The sequence below is a fragment of the Pan paniscus genome, chromosome 2 (genome assembly GCF_029289425.2).
Source record: "Pan paniscus chromosome 2, NHGRI_mPanPan1-v2.0_pri, whole genome shotgun sequence".
Classification (NCBI taxonomy): domain Eukaryota; kingdom Metazoa; phylum Chordata; class Mammalia; order Primates; family Hominidae; genus Pan; species Pan paniscus.
The window spans coordinates 73337217-73355289 of NC_085926.1; the positions used below are offsets into that span (position 1 = coordinate 73337217).

The 18073-nt window shown below is 43.9% G+C and overlaps 1 protein-coding gene across 5 annotated transcripts in view; it reads right to left on the reverse strand.

Moving 5' to 3' along the window:
• Positions 1 to 449: 449 nt before the first annotated feature.
• The window catches only part of PDZRN3 (PDZ domain containing ring finger 3), a 243734-nt gene continuing 226110 nt past the window's right edge, over positions 450 to 18073 (reverse strand). For all 5 annotated transcript variants that reach the window (XM_024928360.4, XM_063602826.1, XM_034956900.3 and 2 more), the window contains 5 exons: positions 9484 to 9582; positions 7824 to 7886; positions 5981 to 6082; positions 3682 to 3798; positions 450 to 2950 (listed from right to left, as the gene is read on the reverse strand). In XM_024928360.4, the coding sequence (XP_024784128.3) occupies positions 1385 to 2950; positions 3682 to 3798; positions 5981 to 6082; positions 7824 to 7886; positions 9484 to 9582 (1947 nt within the window). In that variant the 3' untranslated portion in view covers positions 450 to 1384. The remainder of the gene's footprint in view (positions 2951 to 3681; positions 3799 to 5980; positions 6083 to 7823; positions 7887 to 9483; positions 9583 to 18073) is intronic.

An 18073-nucleotide genomic window follows, 5' to 3' on the forward strand; every position in this document is an offset into this window, starting at 1 on the left:
GGATCCTGGTGGTTGCAGTAGTCAGAAAGATACCAGATTTGAAGCCCACCCAGTTTGGTGACCCCTGTTTTTCTATGAAAATATCGCCTGATTTGCAGATGCATCTTAGAAATGGAAAGCTGGACCTAGCCACCCGGAGTTGTTATTACTGACAGGCAGTAATGGTTGCAATAAACGAAAGAGATTTCACTGTAAACATGACCCTGATTGATAAAGTTGCTCATAGCTATTCTTGTTTATAGGATATTGGGCCAGGCTGAAACTTTCTGAGACAGGCAGTGAGAATGCAGGGTTGTATTGTAAATTTGACCCTGTATTCTTCACTGCTAGACCTTGGCTTTATATCCATCATTAGGTTTGAGGCTGAATGTGAAGACATCAGATGGTCTAAAATACTTAAATCCTTCCAAAGTAGCATGTAATACAACCACAACCAAGGGAAAAAAAGCAAACACTGCAAAAGGCTTTTATTTTATAGGCACCACTGCAAAATGAGGAATCACATCAAAACATATCAAATAGAAAATAATAATTTATTTTAACTTCATTTTACTGTTTGTAACTAATCATGATTTTGTGAACTTGCCTGTATAAGTCTGTACCTTCAAATCTACAAAGCAAAAGTTTACTACAATGAGCACTTAAAATTCCACAAACCGTCTCCATCCACAACTTTCCTGTACATGCAAATTCTTTCAATGGGCTGCAATATTTGCAAACATGCTTTAAACTTCCATAAAGATGCAAGATATTTTGCTTTCTGCTAAAACCTTTACACTCTCTTGGGAACCTTAACCAGGAAAATGTTTAAATGTATATCCCAACTCTAAACGCTGCCGGTTTGGTTATATGTATTAAATCGTTAACCACCGGGTTGGGTGGTTTTGAGTTGAAACCTTCACCTAAATAATAATATCTTAACGGTCACGCATATGAAACACATTCAGTAACGTAACATTATAAAATAGGGTTCCATTAAAAATACATACTGGCAGTTGTATTTGTGTTTTAGGCAGGAAAAAAAGCGTGTTTAACTTTTTAATATGAATATAGTTTAAACAAATTATTCTGTGAAAGTATGCTTAATAAAAGATCTTTCTGAAATTTAAACACTTTATGTAAAAGGGTACAGGTAGAAAAGTACAATTGCTATTTGAAAAAAGCTCTGTTTGTTAATATTGCCTTCCAAGATAGTAAGGGTGTTTTTCTCTCTCTTCCCTTAAAATAGACCTATGACACCCAGAGTTGTAGGGTTTGCAAATTTGGACTATAAACATGAAGACCGTACTTATCTTATATACAAAAACTTGCCGCATTGAACGAGGCAGGAATTTCTACCCCAGTGGTAGTGGTCTCTTTTATGTACATAATGCAGAAGTGAAAATTATACAGTAGTCACCGATAGGAAGGAATTGTATACTCTAGTGCCGTCCGGGGATTTTGTGCCGTGGGTTAAGAGTTCTTGGATCGTCATCCAGTTATCGAAGATTTTTTTATTCCTCTTCTTCATCATCTTTTTGTGGCTCAGTTCGAGAATGTTCATCTCCTTCCTGTCATCGGCTGCTTGCTGCTCCTTGAGACAATCCAACCTGCTCTGCATCATGAACTCGCGCCGCCGCCGCTGCTCCTTGGCCTTCACCAGGTGCTGCTTCCTCTCCTCCTTGCTCCAGTAGCGCCCCATCTTCATCTCGCTCACCGCGTCGTCGTCGGTGGTCATGCCGCTGCGCTCTTCCCGGATCTTCAGGGCGCGCTCCCGCAGCAGGCGGTCCCGCACGGGCCTCTTGGTGATGTAGCGCGTCCCGTCGCTGCGGATCTTCACCTTCCACTCCATGCGCGGCTCCGACGGGGTGGGAGAGCTCAGGTCCTTGCACATGCTCACCAGGCTCATCTGGCTTTGCGCGTACTCCACGGCCGACTTCTGCTGGATCAGCTGCATGTAGCTCTGGTAGTGCTGGGCGTGCGCCGGGATGTGCGCGTGCTTGTATGGGGAGTGGTGATAGGAGGGCAGGTAGGCGCTGCCCAGCTTCTGGCTGGGCGTGGGGCTCCGGCTCCCGTCGCTGGCTCTCCGCTCTTTGCTTTCCAGGGGCTGGTTGGGGTCCAGCTCCTTCAGGGACGGGCTATAGGTAGGGGTGCCCACTTCGGGATCTTCCATGATGGAGAGCAGATTCTTGGAGGCTGGCCCGTAGGCGTCCGTGGTCCCCACAGCCCCTTCGCTGCTCGGGCAGCTGATGCCCTCCGCCGCTCTCCTCAAGGAGTTGTCGGGGGAGATCTCCAGGGTGAGCGGGGTGCTGCGGCAGCTCTCGCCTGTGTTGTAGGCGCTCGAGCTGTCCTTGTCGGATTTCTCCGGGAGCTCAGTGATATCTGAGAGCTCGTGTCTGCGCACGTCGATGCTGGTGTTGTAGTTGCGGAAGCCGCTGTTGTGCAGCATCCAGGACTCGCGGTACTGCTCCTTGAGCTGCTGCATCTTGTGGGCGCGCACGATGCTCAGGCACTCCAGCTCGATGCTGCGCAGCTCCTCGTTCAGCAGCTCCAGCTCCTTGTCCACGCTCTCAGGGTCACTCTTGCCGGCGTCCAGGGGGCCGCTAGGGTAGTACAGGCCGTAAGGGGTGGCGCTCTTCACCTGGCACTTGAGCTCCAGGAGCTCGCGGAAGCGCTCGCACTCGTCCACCGGGATCCCCAGGTAGTCGGCGTCCGTGCAGTCGGCCGAAATGAAAGACTCGTTGCTGAAGGGCAGGTCGCCGCTGCCCAAGGTGTCCTGGCTGCAGGTGAGCTTCCTCTGCCCCGCCAGCGGGTTGGAGGATGCGGTGGCGTCGTCGCCATTGTTCTCTTGCTCCGAGCTCTCGTCATTACGGGTGCTCTCGTCGGTCCGCCCCACACCGCTGTCCTTCTCGTGCTGGTTGGACAAGATGGTGGCTGTATCTGTGGTCCCACCGTCTTCGTCGTGCTTCTTCTGCATAAACACAAGAACAAAGGGTCACAGTGAGGGAGGCCTGCGCAGCAGGTACTCAGGTTTGACCTTTCCTTGCAGTTTCTGGTTAGGGCAGGCTGTACATTTCTAAGGCCAAGGGACAGCATCTGACAGTAGGACCACGTCAATAGCGTGGGCCTTAGCTACACCTACCCGTATCTACCTGGGCAAGTCACTTGTTCTTGTCCTCAGTTTTGTAAAATAAGGATAATAGTCACTTTATCTCAATGAATGATTCTCAATGATTCTGTTAAATGAATCAGTACACAGGTAGAAGGATGTATAAAGGTCCTTGTTTAACTCAATAAGGACTCAGTAAGTGGCTCATTAAGACTCTGACAATGGTAGTAGCATAGTAGGGAGCTAGAGAGCTCCAAGCAGCTCCTGTTAAACAGAGGGGATTGTTTTACTTTGGAAAACATGGCTTTTTGCAATCTATGGTAATGCCGACGCATATGTTTTCCAAACAAATTATCAGAAGGTCAGCTTTGCTTTGGCAATGTTGCTTAGATTTAAAAGCTTAGCTAGGGACAGTACCAGCTTGCATTTCATTGGTCTGGTGCGCAAATAGAAAAGTACTTGAGGCTGTTTTCTTGCGCCTTCCAGGTGGATGGGCTTCTGATGGTCTTTAGCACCATAAAGGGAGATGGAGGAAGCAGATTTTCCTCCAGCTCAGCAGGGCAGAGTGTCAGGGACTGGTGCGTGGGCGTTACCTGCTGAAGCACGCTAGCTGTGAATTGCATGGCCTGGTGGTGCTGCTCCTCCAGCATGTCCATGTGCAGGTCATCCAGAAAGTCGTTCCTGTCATCGTCCATCCAGCCCTCATCCAGCTGCAGGCAAGAGCAGCCAACACATGCCTTAGAAGTTTCCTTTCATGTTCATTTATGTTTTTTTAAAAATGACATTACCTTGGGGGAAAATATTTCTAGGGCTTCCTCTAAGAGTCATCAAAATGCAGTCTGCCCAATGATTTGCTGTTAAGTCAGGAAACTATCCAACCCTTACATTAAACAGACCTCCAACCCTACACTACATCTGGGGAAGTCTTTAATATCCATGATTTTTTTTTTCAGGGTGAAACTCTTTCATCCATCTCAGCTACTTTCAGTGCAGTAGGACACCTGTGTAGGAGGGTCAGGTAGATTTAGCTGGTCCACCTGCTTGCTGGACCAGACACGAGTTTAACAGGTCCCATAGAAAAACGATTTTCAGTGTGAAAAGAGTTCTTTCTGATACAGTAACTAGCTGTTTGGCTTGGGCAAGATACCACTTTTTTTTTTTTTTTTTTTTTTGAGACAGAATCTCACTCTGTCTCCCAGGCTGGAGTGCAGTGGCACGATCTCAGTTCACTGCAACCTCTGCCTCCCGAGTAGCTGGGATTACAGGCATGCGCCACTATGCACAGCTAATTTTGGTATTTTTAGTAGAGATTGGGTTTCACCATGTTGGCCAGGCTGGCCTCATCCTGACCTCAAGTGAACCTCCTGCCTCAGCCTCCCAACATGCTGGGATTATAGGCGTGAGCCACTGAGCCTGGCTGGATATCACTTTTAAGAGGCCTTTATCTGCCTTGCCCAAAAAAGAGTGAACTATTCAGAAGTTGGTACTCTATAGCCCATGGGCTGAATCCAGCCTGGTATTTTTATAAATAATAAAAAAAGCTGAATGAGAACACAGCCATGCTCATTCGCTGACATAATTGTCTATGGCTGCTTTTGCACTAGAGTGACAGTCTAGCAGTCATGGCAGAGATGGTATGGCCACCCAAGTCAAACATTTACTATCTGGCCCTTTAAGAAAAAGTCTGTGACTGTGGGTGAGATGATTGCTGAAGTTCCCTTTGAGCTCATGAGGCTCCCATCTGTGGAGAATCAGATGCCCTGTATGCCACTGTCTGTCTCTCGGCTACTTTTTCAATCGGGTTTCATACTGATATGGTTTGGCTGTCCCCACCCAAATCTCACCTTGAATTGTAGCTCCCATAATTCCTACGTGTTGTGCGAGGGACCTCGTGGGAGATAATTGAATCATGGGGGCAGTTTTCCCCATACTGTTCCCATGGTAGTGAATAAGTCTCATGAGATCTGATAGTTTTATAAGGGGAAACCCTGTTTGCTTGGTTCTCATCTCTCTTCCCTGCTGCCATGTAAGACGTGCCTTTTGCCTTCCACCATGATTGTGAGGCCTCCCCAGCCATGTGGAACTGTGAGTCCATGAAACCTCTTTTTCTTTATAAATTACCCAGTCTCGAGTATGTCTTTATCAGCAGCATGAAAACGGACTAATACACATACCTAAAGAGATCTACTACTGGATTGCCCTAGATGTGTTGCTGGAGCCATTCTAAGTGGATCAAGAGTGCCACCTGGGTGAGTTCATGATTCCTCCTGTGGAAGGAGTTATTACAACACAGAAGTTTCTGAATCAGATTACTTGGGCCTGAACCCCTCCCTGCTTTATCACCCTCCTTCTGGGCCTTTCCTGGGTAACTTTTGAATCTCTGGAAACTTCCATCTCCTGGGAAGGCTCTCCTGTGTGTAAAGTGCTCCACAGAGGGCCTAGCACTTATTCGGTGGTCATATCAGTTTTAATTATTTATCATTCAATGTTTCTTTTAATTTGAAAGAGCGAGTTTTAATTCCCCATACTCTGCTATTGTAAATGAAACCTGCACAGATCAAGGCTGGAACATATGTCAGGCCTTGGGAAGTCAAATGTCTTGACGTGACCCCGGTTGTGTTTTCCATTCAATTCTGTTTCCTTTTCCTTCCCTATGATCCCTGCATTAACGAATGTGGTGGGCCTGCAGTATAGATGCCAGGGTGGGTATCTAACCAACCTTAAATGGCTAACTCATAAAGTGAATTCTGAATCACAGCAAGTTTGATTACATTTCCAGGGAACAAAGCACCTTCAAGTTCACAGCCAATACTCAGGTGCTCTTTTGCAGGCCTGGGGATCTTTTGATTTTAGAAATATAGACCCAGTTTCATCTGTAGGAAGCCGATTTACCTGGAGTTCAGGCCTTGCAATCAGCAATGAAAAGTTTTTATTTTCTTCACTGGTTAGAAGAGCCACAGCCTCTTCACGGTTCTGCACCTCTATCCCATTAATCTTTAAAAAAAAAGGGGGGGGGATGGGGAGAGTGGGGAGACAAATAGCTTGATTAGATGGTGCAAAATCATTCTATTTTATTTCAGACCTGCATTTGTCACCCACTCACAGTTAGAACATACAACTTCCGTGTAGCTGGAAAAGAATAATGATGTTAGGAAGGAAAGGTCTTGCTCAGACCAATGCAGTTTCTCTGGTCTATAAGGGAGCCTCCATGAGTGTAGTTCATGAGGTGACTGTGATGTGTGGGTTGTGAACAGAAGGGGCTGGACCTCCAGAAGACGGCACTGAGAAAAATCATAATGCTCTGCAGAGGGAACATGGAAGCAATTAGACATAATATTCAGGCAGGAGTATATGTAGACATTATTGGATAATATAGAAGAAAAAGCAGCAAACTGAGGTTAAGAAAATGGAATAGAATTATACATGGTGTTTTGTGTCCCCAGTTTGACACTTAAACTTCTTTGGGCCAGGCGGAGGGTCAAGTGGGCGTGACACTCTCACTATCACACTTGATTAACCCTCTTGCAGGATTTTTGCTTGCATGTCCTGGTGACTTTGAGCCCTGCTGGTCTGGAGGTCTTAGTCCTGGTGGAACGCCGCCTCCAGGGGACACAGCAATGGTTCCACTGAATTGGAAGTGGAGCCTTCCACATGCCTCCTTACACTAGTGAGCCAACAGGCAGCAAAAGGGGTGACTCTATTGGTTGGAGTGATTGCCCTCAATTACCAAGGAAGATGGGCTTGCTGTGACACAGTGGAGGCAGGGAGGGTTGTGTCTGGAACCTAGAGGATTCCTTGGAGTACCTCTGAGTGCTTCCATTCTCAGTAGTAAAGGTTAATGGAAAACTCCAGCAATCAAAAAAAAAAAAAAAAAAAGAGGCAGTATGCTGAGGACCCTGACCCTTCAGGTGTGAAGGTTTGGGTCACTTCCCTAGGGCAAGCGATCCTGAGCAGCACAGGTTCTGGCTGAAGGCTAGAGAAACCCAGAGTAGGCAGTGGAAGAAGAAAATCAAAATGACTTGTGGTGAGGTATGCAATGAGAAAAACACAGTGGATTAAGAATGAGAGGATACGGATGAGAAGAGGTAGAAAGCTAAGCCTTGTGGACACAATGAAGCCAAGAATTTCAATTCTGTGAGATTAAAGAAGGTTGTAGCCAAAAGAGACATGAATGGTCTCATTTGGACTAGACGGAGCAACAGGGCTCGAGGTCAAGTAATGACCCTTAGAAGCGATTCCAGGATGGTTAGATGTTGAGTCAGAAAATTTCTAAGACTTTTCAATCGATTCTGCTAAATTTGCCAAAAATGTTCCCCTTTTATGGACGAGCCTCTGAAATGCTTGGTCCAAAGTTAATCTTTCAGAGAAATCTAAAACGAGAATTATTTTAGTTCACAAGTTGTAAACTGTTGGCCTGACTTTGGCTCACTGATGTTTGTTTTGATCCAAACAGAATGAAACAAAATAAGGAGAACTGGCTCAAATTTTGCAAGGCCCTCTTTGGAGAGAACATGCCCCATCTAGTTTGTCCCAGTCCTCACCACTCCCTCTTACGTCTTATGACTCAGAGATAGCCTCACAATTAGTTTAACTTGTCTGGCCTCACTACACATCTGCGTTTGTGATCCCTGTTCTTTAACCTCTTCCGCATTTTCAACCCTAGACCTATCATTAGAATCAGTTTGTTCTTTAGTGATAGGCCCATTATGAGGCCATTGTTTGGAAGTGGACTTACCTGGATAATGCGGTCTCCTTCTCGGATGCGCCCATCCTTGGCTGCAATGCTGTTAGGGTCAATCTGAAACACACATGGACTATCTCAGCGCAAATGCAGACATGCATGAAAATAAGCAACAGCACTTTCTTTTTTTTTTATTTTATTTATTTTTTTATTATACTTTAAGTTTTAGGGTACATGTGCACGTTGTGCAGGTTAGTAACATATGTATACATGTGCCATGCTGGTGCGCTGCACCCACTAACTCATCATCTAGCATTAGGTATATCTCCCAATGCTATCCCTCCCCCCTCCCCCCTCCCCACCACAGTCTCCAGAGTATGATATTCCCCTTCCTGTGTCCATGTGATCTCATTGTTCAATTCCCACCTATGAGTGAGAATATGCGGTGTTTGGTTTTTTGTTCTTGCGATAGTTTACTGAGAATGATGGTTTCCAATTTCATCCATGTCCCTACAAAGGATATGAACTCATCATTTTTTATGGCTGCATAGTATTCCATGGTGTATATGTGCCACATTTTCTTAATCCAGTCTATCATTGTTGAGCAACAGCACTTTCAAAACCATTTCTAAAACACAGTCATGCTCATCCCTGTGTTTCTGTTTTGCACAGAAATAAACAAGACTTAGTGTCGTGCAAGGAGAGGCAAACATGAGCTGATCTGCTTCTAAGCCCTTTCTAGGGCTGGTTCTTGGATCCCTGTGTAGCAACCCTGTTACGCAGCAGTGTGTGCAGGCTCTGCTGATCTGAGGAGGCACAGCTGACTTTTGTTGCATGCATGGTAATTAAAATCAAATCGATGATGTAGAACAGGTTAAAGGATACCCTTCATTATGTGGACTAGCAACCATACCTTATTTTATACCAAACACTTGTATTAAATACCTTATTTTATACCAAACACTTGTATTAAAATTTGGAAAATAACTTTAAAATTGAAATATAATTGGGACAAGGGGGACTGGTAAGGGGAGGGATGTCCCCAAATGCAGAAAGGCTGGGTTAACTTAAGCTTGGTGAATGACATACAACCAAAGAGATAATTATTAAGTCTAGTAGTTCATTCTGTGGCGACAAATTTTATTTCCTGACAAAATTGGGTTTCTGTGTTTGCAAGGATGGGTGTGCACTGTAAAGTTTCCATACTGAAATCAGTTGCTTTGTATTATCTTCTCAAGGAAGATCAAAACAGCGTGCATCTATGTAGTTTGATAAGTACATGCAAGTCACATTTAATTTATATGAAGTCAACTATATATACTCCACCAAGAGAAAAAAAAAGTGTGTGTGTGTGTGAGAGAGAGAGGCTTTAAAAAGTGTAAGTGATTCCATCCACCATTCCACTCAATGAACATGAGTTGGGAAATGTGAATCTGCTCTTCCCTCGGGGCTACACACACAAAACCATGTAAACGGCTCCATTTTATGGCTGATTTGCAGGCTTCTCAAGGGTAATTTTGCCATAAGTACTGGCATTAGAACTTAACCTCCGTGGAAAGATGCAGCGCCATGGAGTGTGATGAGGGGGACAGAATAATTTGTGTCTTTCCAGAGAGATCTTGATGAGGTGGGTTAGGGTTGGTGAACATGAAAAAAAAAAAAAACCCTTTTGGTCTTGATACGATAGTTACAAAAACAAAATCAGCCTTTGTACCTCACTGATATAAATCCCAATGTCGTCTTCATCGTCCGTCCGGTAGCACACAGTGAGGCCCAGCTTGTCCTGGCTGTTCATTCTGTAGAGGTCCACTTCCTAGACAAAGAAAGGCATTCCCAGTGAGACTCCAGCAGGCAATGCGAGTTGAGGGGATGTCAAATGCTTTAAAAATATTATCTTCAAATGATGAACTGGATTTCTTTGCATTCAACTGTGTAGGGCCGGTTAACTTACTAAACAAAAAGTGATTATGGACACAGGATCAATGCCTACGGCATTTCTGACCTTTCACTCAATATAAAGTCATTTTGAAAACAGTTATTTCATTGATCCCCCAAAGAAAAATTACCCATATTTCACTCAGCGTCAAGACTTCTGGGGCAGGGCTTTTCAAAAACACTTTTTCAATGTCTGCCACAAACAAGAATATTTCCATACCCCAAACCACCCAGCCACTTCAGTACAAATGTTTCCAATGTGTTTGGTTAGATTATTTCACACTGCGTTCCCTTAATATTCACAGTCATAGAACTTGCAAACAGATTACACATAAATTGATCCAAGAAAGGAGGGTAATGTGATAGTGTGCAATTAATGTTCTCCACAACAGCTGTGATATTTACAGTTGAGAAATTAGTTTCAGCCGCTATTACTGCAAATTAAATAAGAGAAAAGCAAAGTGAGCCCAAATGTGGGATACGTGCTATTGTATTTGCCAATTAGTCTGTGCTTCAGAATGAAGTCAGAACTTTGGAAATTGTTGGAGCCTTAGGGTGCCATCCTGGGGCTCTCAGTGTAACCAGGCTAAGTCACTCCCCTGCCCACTCTGCCAATGACTTGTGCAAGTTTTTGTAGCTCCAAGCTGCAAGCCTATTTGAAGGGCCACGTGATAAGTTCTCCGGTAGATCCTTTGGTCTAATTTTTAGTGTTATCTGCTCACCAAGCAGGAGAATGGAGGGGCTCTGAGATGGGGTCTTCGTGCCACTTTATCTGGGGACTATTTCCAAGTGGCCTCTCTCAAGGGTCTTTTTAGAGGGGAAGGAGAATGCAGCTGTCTATGTGGAGAAGCTCAAAGCAGTTATTTGGAAGATACTTCTTGAACTTTCCCCGATGAAAGGCGGGTGCCAAGCGCCACGGACACTTCCCAGGTGGAGCAACAGCAGGTGCAAAAGCCCTAGGCCAGCATGGCCAGAGCCCCATGATCAAGGAAGAGAGAAGTGGGCTGAGGGTGGCCAGGTGGCAGAGCTAGACCAGGCAGGGCCCACAGGCCAGCATGAGTAGCTAAGATTTTATTTCAACATAATGGGAACCCATCAAAAGGTTTTAAGTGAGGACTGCCATGATCTTAACGACTTTCAGCAGTCTGTCTTGCTGATATATGGGGTATAATGTGGTGGGGAAGAGTTGGAACTGTAAAGACAGATGTTCAGATCCCAACTCTCCCTCTTTCTAGCAGCTCGATCATGAGCTTGTTATTATATCTAAGGTCTGTGTCCTCACTAGTACCTGTCATCCTGCCTCCCAGAGTCACCAACATGAGGCACACAAGAGCTCTTAGCACATTGACTGCCCCATAGAAAGTCCACGGTCACCGGTAGTATAATAATTACATGCAGGTATGGTTACTTCCCTGAAGTCACAAGAAGTTGTTTGTGGCAGAGTGGGTATATTTCAGTGCCCCTCTTAATAAGATTCTTTTCTGAACACCAATATGTTAATTAATTCAACAGCTTCCTAATTATAGCTCTAGCAATATGGTAAGTTCTTATTAAATGAAACCCCATTAATTTCTGATAATTAAGTGGGTTTAAGGGTCATATTTAACAATGAGAGCAAGCCTAAATACTTGGGTTTCCAAATACTTTGGAATAACCAATTTGCATACCACAAATATACTAGTCATACATCCTCTTATGTTTCAAACACATCCCCCTGTCTCTCTTAGGGTACACTTCATTTGAATATGCATAAGAGGGAACACTTTTTCAGTTTTGACATTTCCTCGAGGTTAGTGTGAATCAACGAAATATCATGACGGTTTAGGTCCAACTGCACAGATGCAGCTCGCCCAGTGCTACCCCTGCAGGAGACACATCTTGCTGAAACAGGTCCACGTGCAACGCAAGCAGAGAGAGCGAGCAGTGGGAAGATTGTAGGAAGAAAAATGAGAAAGACGAGAAATGTTGATAATTCAAGTTGCAGCTTTTTCTGAATGGCTGGCCACCAAGGTGACTATCTTTCAAGGAAGTACAGAAGATTCTACAGTTCTACTGGACTTTCTTCTACTACTACTACTACTACTCAAAGCGTGCTTCCTGGTCATGACGAGGTGAGCACAGAAATTGAGGGAAGTGTTCAGAAACCTCTATAGCAGCTGGACATTGTCATGATAACCAAGGGCATGATTAGCAGACTTGTCTCACTGGACAAGGTGTAGACCAGTTCAGGTGTTGGTGAACGCGTCGCAGATGGGGTGAGTTACACAGTCACACACAGTAGGACCGTGTATTGGTTAGAGACAGACTGAAAAGTAAACAAACCAGCCAACCTGGTCCTTGTGGCTTTTCAGCACAGTCTGACAAGCACAACTCTGTAATACACTTCTAGATTTGAGTGTTCCATTTGAGAGGTGTAAGGTACGAGTATTTTCGTTCCTTGCTTGTATTTCTTGCTTGTATTCAAGCAAGAAAAAGACTCCTAAAGAATGTGATAGTGACGCTCTGTTATGTAGAAAAACGATTAGATTTATTTGGCCTACTACCAAACATGTAGGTGGCCTGATATCACGAGATTTTAGAATACAATTTTGATAAAACCTAACCTGAAAAGCATTTCTGTTCTATCTTTTGTCAGTATTTTGATTGACAGAGATTTGGAGGACTGTTAAGCTACAGAGTAGTTGACATTGTTCATGTTGCTAATCATGATTTTTCTGTACATTTTTCCTTCTGAATCTGTCAATTCCTCCAACAAATCTTTATGACTTTTTTTTTTAATCAGGGAGAAAACTTTCTTAGAACAAATTTTCAGGCTGCAACAGAAGATATTCAAAAATTTATTGCTTTAAGATATTTTCATCTGAATCAAGAACCACTTACGCTTCCTTCCTTACACACTTTTTATACGTTGCCACTAACCTCACCTGTGTTTAGTAAATTAGTAATCGATTCGATTCTCCATAAATGTGGTTTGACATTTTTGCATGGGAGAGAAGAGGGTCCAATTAATAGTTCTGTTCCCAGTTAGTGTTCATTTTAGAACACATACTCCCTCACAATAGCAGAATGGCATAGAGCCCAACGCTGTGTTTAGCCTTCAACTCCCATCATAAATCCTCTCAGGACAAACCGTCATGGGGACAGTCACATTCTCAGTTGGATCTTTAAAACAGGCATAAGAATGGCAGTGTTCTACCTCAAGGGCAGCACTCCAGGAGCAGTTTTCTATCTTAGAAGTGGTCTGTGTTATCAAAGGATGAGTGATATTGGATGAACAAATGCTGGTGAAGCACATTTCCAATAATAAAAAAGCAAAGGGTATTCTGGAGCTTACTCTAGGTATTTACTTGACATGGATGTGAGACAGGATGGTGTGGGCTATAATATTTCCTTGCCTTATCTGGCCCTTCTTAGGAACTCTAAACAAAAGCTAGAAAAGCTTCATTTAGAAGGCACAGGATACCACTTAGCCTTGGTCATTTAATTTTCAAGGGATGGTTCAACATCACAGAGAAGAATCTGGTTGCTGACAGTTAAGCACAGAGTGATCCATAATAGGCTTTCAGAAGCTCTTGAAAAACAACAGTGTAAGAGCTGGTATTGCCTCTGGATCTGTATGGATTTATGGTTTACCTTGTTTTCTTATAAAGATTACAGTAAGGCAATAGTAGCTGAATAATGAATTGTGCAATGAAAGCAGTGTCTAGATTTGTATGCTGTGCACAGTAGGTGCTCAATAAAATTGAATGAATGAGCTTGAGAGTCCAAGGCAGGATGATCCAAATGAAAAACCAGTTTGGCTCCATCTTTAATGAGGGAGGTTGCCTTGAGCAAGTCATTGAACTTCGACAAACTTACTCAGCCATTCTGTGGTTTTAAAACAAGATACAGTATTTTGGGGCTCAGTGGAAAGTAAAATTCCTCAAACTTACTGGGTGGTTTGTAAATTCTCAGCATTTCTGTGTGACTCTCATCTAGTTTTACACAATTAAGCATATTGCTGAAAGCAAAGAAGTTATCAATATGTTATCTGTCTGTGATGGAGATAAGATTTCAAAGAAGACTATTAATCAAACTGGTATGAATAATGTAGTAGCATTATCTGGATTACAGCTACCCCTGTTACTGGTATCTTGTTGCTTACTGGTCTAGATGGACTGCTGATAAAAATGAACAGTTAAGCCTGACATTTCAGATGAAATTGAAACGATATTCCAATTAAGAGTATTAAGAGGGCCTCGGGAGGCTGAGGCAGGAGAATGGCGTGAACCCGGGAGGCGGAGCTTGCAGTGAGCCGAGATCGCGCCACTGCACTCCAGCCTGGGCAACAGAGCGAGACTCCGTCTCAAAAAAAAAAAAGAGGGCCATTCCACCTTGTTGATTCAAACTCTCTGTTGCAGCATCAGCTACCTTAATCAAAGGGGATCTCAAAGACTAATTTCAATGCTTTATCCACCTCCAGGAAGACTGGCCACTAAAGCATAACTCTTCAACTTACTGGTCCAGGTTGCTGTGCACATTTAAGTTATCTCAACAGTTTCTGTATCTAGTCATGGTGCTATGTGGGATACAGAAATATCTCTAAAGACTGCATTTTCCCTCAAGGACCTTATGTTTGAGATAGGGTAACAAGGCATTTTATTCCTTCATTCAAAAAATATTTCCTAGGTACCTACTATGTGCCAGACATGGTCTAGGCAAAAGGAATATACAGTAAATGAGTTAGACAAGAGTCCCCCTCTTAGGGAGCTTGTATTTTAGTGGGGAAGAAAGACAAGAAGTAAATAATGGGCAGGGTGCAGTGGCTCATACCTGTAATCCCAGCCCTTTGGGAGGCCAATGCAGACAGATCACTTGAGGTCAGGAGTTTGAGACCAGGCTGGCCGACAAGGCGAAACCCTGTCTCTACTAAAAATACAAAAATTAGCCAGGTATGGTGGCACATACCTGTAATCCCAGCTACTTGGGAAGCTGAGGCAGGTGAATTGCTTGAACCTAGGAGGCAGAGGCTGCGGTCAGCCAAGACCGCACCACTGCACTCCAGCCTGGACGACAGCAAGACGCAGTCTCAAAACAAAACAAAAAACAAAAGTAAATAATAGTACTGGTGGCATAGGGATGCTTCAGAGAGTAGCCAGGGAAGATCCTCTGGAGAGATGACATTTGGGAAAAGACTGAGGCATGTAACGATCTGGGGCACTGCCACGCAGGCCGAGATAGGTCCTGGTTTGCAGGCGTAGTACAAAAAATGGCAAAGACCCTGATTACACAGGAAAAGTAATGAGGAAGCCAATTCAATCTAGGATGGGGCTGACCAGGAAAGGTTCCCTAGATCTATTCCTTGTCCTGTGCCTCAAAGGCTAGAGAAAAAAATTCTAGACTGGCTCGGGCATCCTGCATGATCTCCAGGTCAATCCTGGTTCCCTTCTGATATACTTAGCTTCCTCTATGAAATCAGGTTTGGAGAGCATTTTAGTCTCCTATTGAAATTGTAGTTTTCCTTTCCTTTCTGGTCTCAGAATTACATCCTGAGAATACAATACAGGTGACAGCAGTTTCGCAGCCTACATAGGATGCTACTGATGAATCGCCTGGGAAATTAAAACAATAGACGAAAGGAAAAGCCTTCTTTGGGCATGTATTTTCTTTCTTAATTGCCTACAGGAAGATGTAGAGTAGGTGTTCAGTGCCTGAAAATTTATGGGTAATTATTTGTCTGCTCAACCCTAGGGTACACTTGGGTGTAATCCCTTTAACTCTAAGCAGTCTCATAATAACAGGGATTTGACACTTACCTAAATATGATCATTTTGTGTACTTTAAAAGGGAGAACATCTGTTTTTCTTTTATTTCTTCTTTTTCTTTTTTTTTTTTTTTGAGACAGAGTCTTGCTCTGTTGCCCAGGCTGGAGTGCAGTGACATAATCTTGGCTCACTGCAACCTCCGCCTCCTGGGTTTAAGCAATTCTCCTGCCTCAGCCTCCCGAGTAGCTGGGATTACAGGTGCATGCCACCATGCCTGGCTAATTTTTGTATTTTTAGTAGAGATGGGGTTTCACCATGTTGGCCAGGCTGGTCTCGAACTCCTGACCTTGTGATCCACCCACCTCGGCCTCCCAAAGTGCTGGGATTACAGGCATGAGCCACTGCGTCTGGCCAGAACCATCTGTTTTTCTCTGTGCATTTGCTTTAATAATATCTCAACACACTCATACATATTTTCCTCGTATATAATATCCATGGAACTAGATGTTCTTTGGAAGGCGCTGACTTTAGTCCAATTCAATTTAGATGATAAGTGGTCTGTTGAGATTGGCCCCTTACTTAAATAACAGCCTGATTTTTCTAAAATTGAACCCAAGAGTTAGAACAAAACAGGATGGAATCTAGAAGGCAGACTGCGACTGTTCTAAGAAATCTCGTGTAGATGCAGGGATGACAGGCATGTGCCAGTCTCCCTGAAAACTGGGCCCACTTTAGGAAACTCACTTCTCAGCATGTGGGGTTTATTAATTAACCTTCTCGAACTGACTAACCAGAAAGACACACCTCTGAAACAGAGCAATGCTGGAGGCGCAGCTACTGTTCTCTAATGGAGAGACCCTTCTGGTGAGTGGCTGCAGTAGGCCTTAGCTGATATGTTCCTAGCCTAGGAGGCCTGAGCCATCACCACCACAGGACTGAGGACGACATCTGTCCAAAACTTCCAGGTTCACTTTATGAGAAGGTACTTAGGTAAGGGAAATGACCTGGTGACATCTGAGTTGCTGTGGACAAAATGTTAAAGCAAGACTTCCTGGCTGCTATGGACTCAGAGTACTCTAGGGTAACCGTTCAAAGGGGCTAGAGATGGAGAATGCCCTTATTCTGGTTAAGAAGAAACAAAAAGCTAATGTCTAATGGTCCTAATGGCTTGTGAGCTCCTTAAGGGCAGGCAGAGTGGTGATTTCCTGATTTTGCATTTCTAGGGCCAAACAGTATATTTAATGTAATCCTGATTTTGCATTTCTAGGGCCAAACAGTATATTTAATGTAAGAGACAGTAAAATGAACAGAATTGAAAATAAACACGAATATAAAGTCTGATGGCATCCAAGGTCTAGCTTAAAATATTACTACCAGACTAGTTTTCTAAACACCTGCGTTGTGTCTGCTTTTATTCATGAAAAGAGAGAAGCAGTCTTAGGAACACAGTGTCACATGCCTACGAGGGGCTCAGTCGTTCCTAGGCCCTGATAATGTTACACTGCATGGACAGTGTGGACAATATTCGTGACTTGGCGGCACATCTCGACACTGCAGTGAATGAAAGGCACCACAAAAGCCTCGCTGGTGTGACTCAAGAGAACAAGAGGAAATGATAGCTTGGGCTGCTTTATCTGGGTCTGTGGCCTGTAGGTCAGGGGTCCTCTGGCTTTAATGGGCACCGAGGTACCTAGGGACCTTGTTAAAGTGCAGATTCTGATTCTGAAGATCTGGGGGGCCAAGTTTCTGCAGTTCCCACATCTCCTAGGTGAGAACTCTACTTTGACCAGCCAGGCTGCTGGTCCTCCTACCACACTTTGAACAACAGGGTTCTAGGGAACAGTTTCTGAGTGGCTCCCTCCTGCTGAAAGCAGGATGCTCTCAGGTGCTTCATGCTTTGAGGAGAAAGACTCAGTCTGGGCTAGTCTTAACACTTCTTTAATACTAGCTAATCTCCTTAGAGAAAAGGCAGGATGTAGTGGCCCCAGGCTCCCAACCCTCAGCAGGCACCCTTATTGAGCACCAGGATTTAATAACACTGGCTTGTGTCCACTGTATTTAATTGTATGGGATTTTCTATTTAAGGCAATGGATGCTGACTTTCTGCTTGAGGCAGTGGTATAGTGTTTCCTTTAAAATAAAATTACCGTAGTTTAAATAAGTTGAGTCGAGTTAAAGAGAAATAGAAAGCACGTAAGAGTTCTGGTGATAGTCAGATATAAGGAAAAACTGTAAGGCAGAATGGCCCAAATTGGGCAGATACTGTGGGGGCTCAGTGAATCTCCTGAAACCATATGCAAGCTCTCACAGACAGGAGCATTTTTCCAGAGCGGGGGGGCTGTAGGTTCCATCAGATTCTCAAAGGTATTAGAAACTAAAAAAAGAACTAAAGAACCCACTGCTATAAAGTCAAGTTTAACTAAATACCAAAGACTACAAAGTCTCTACTACTTCATAACTCTAGCTTCTGAAACACTTTACAGCTTTTTAAAAGAACTCTACTTTGCCACAATTACATCATCAAAAAGCAGTGTCGTCCCATAAAGATTATGAAATAGCCCTCTGTTTGGAGAGCAGTGTTTCTCCAACAGTGTTCCAGAGAACTGTAGACTGAGGAAATATAAA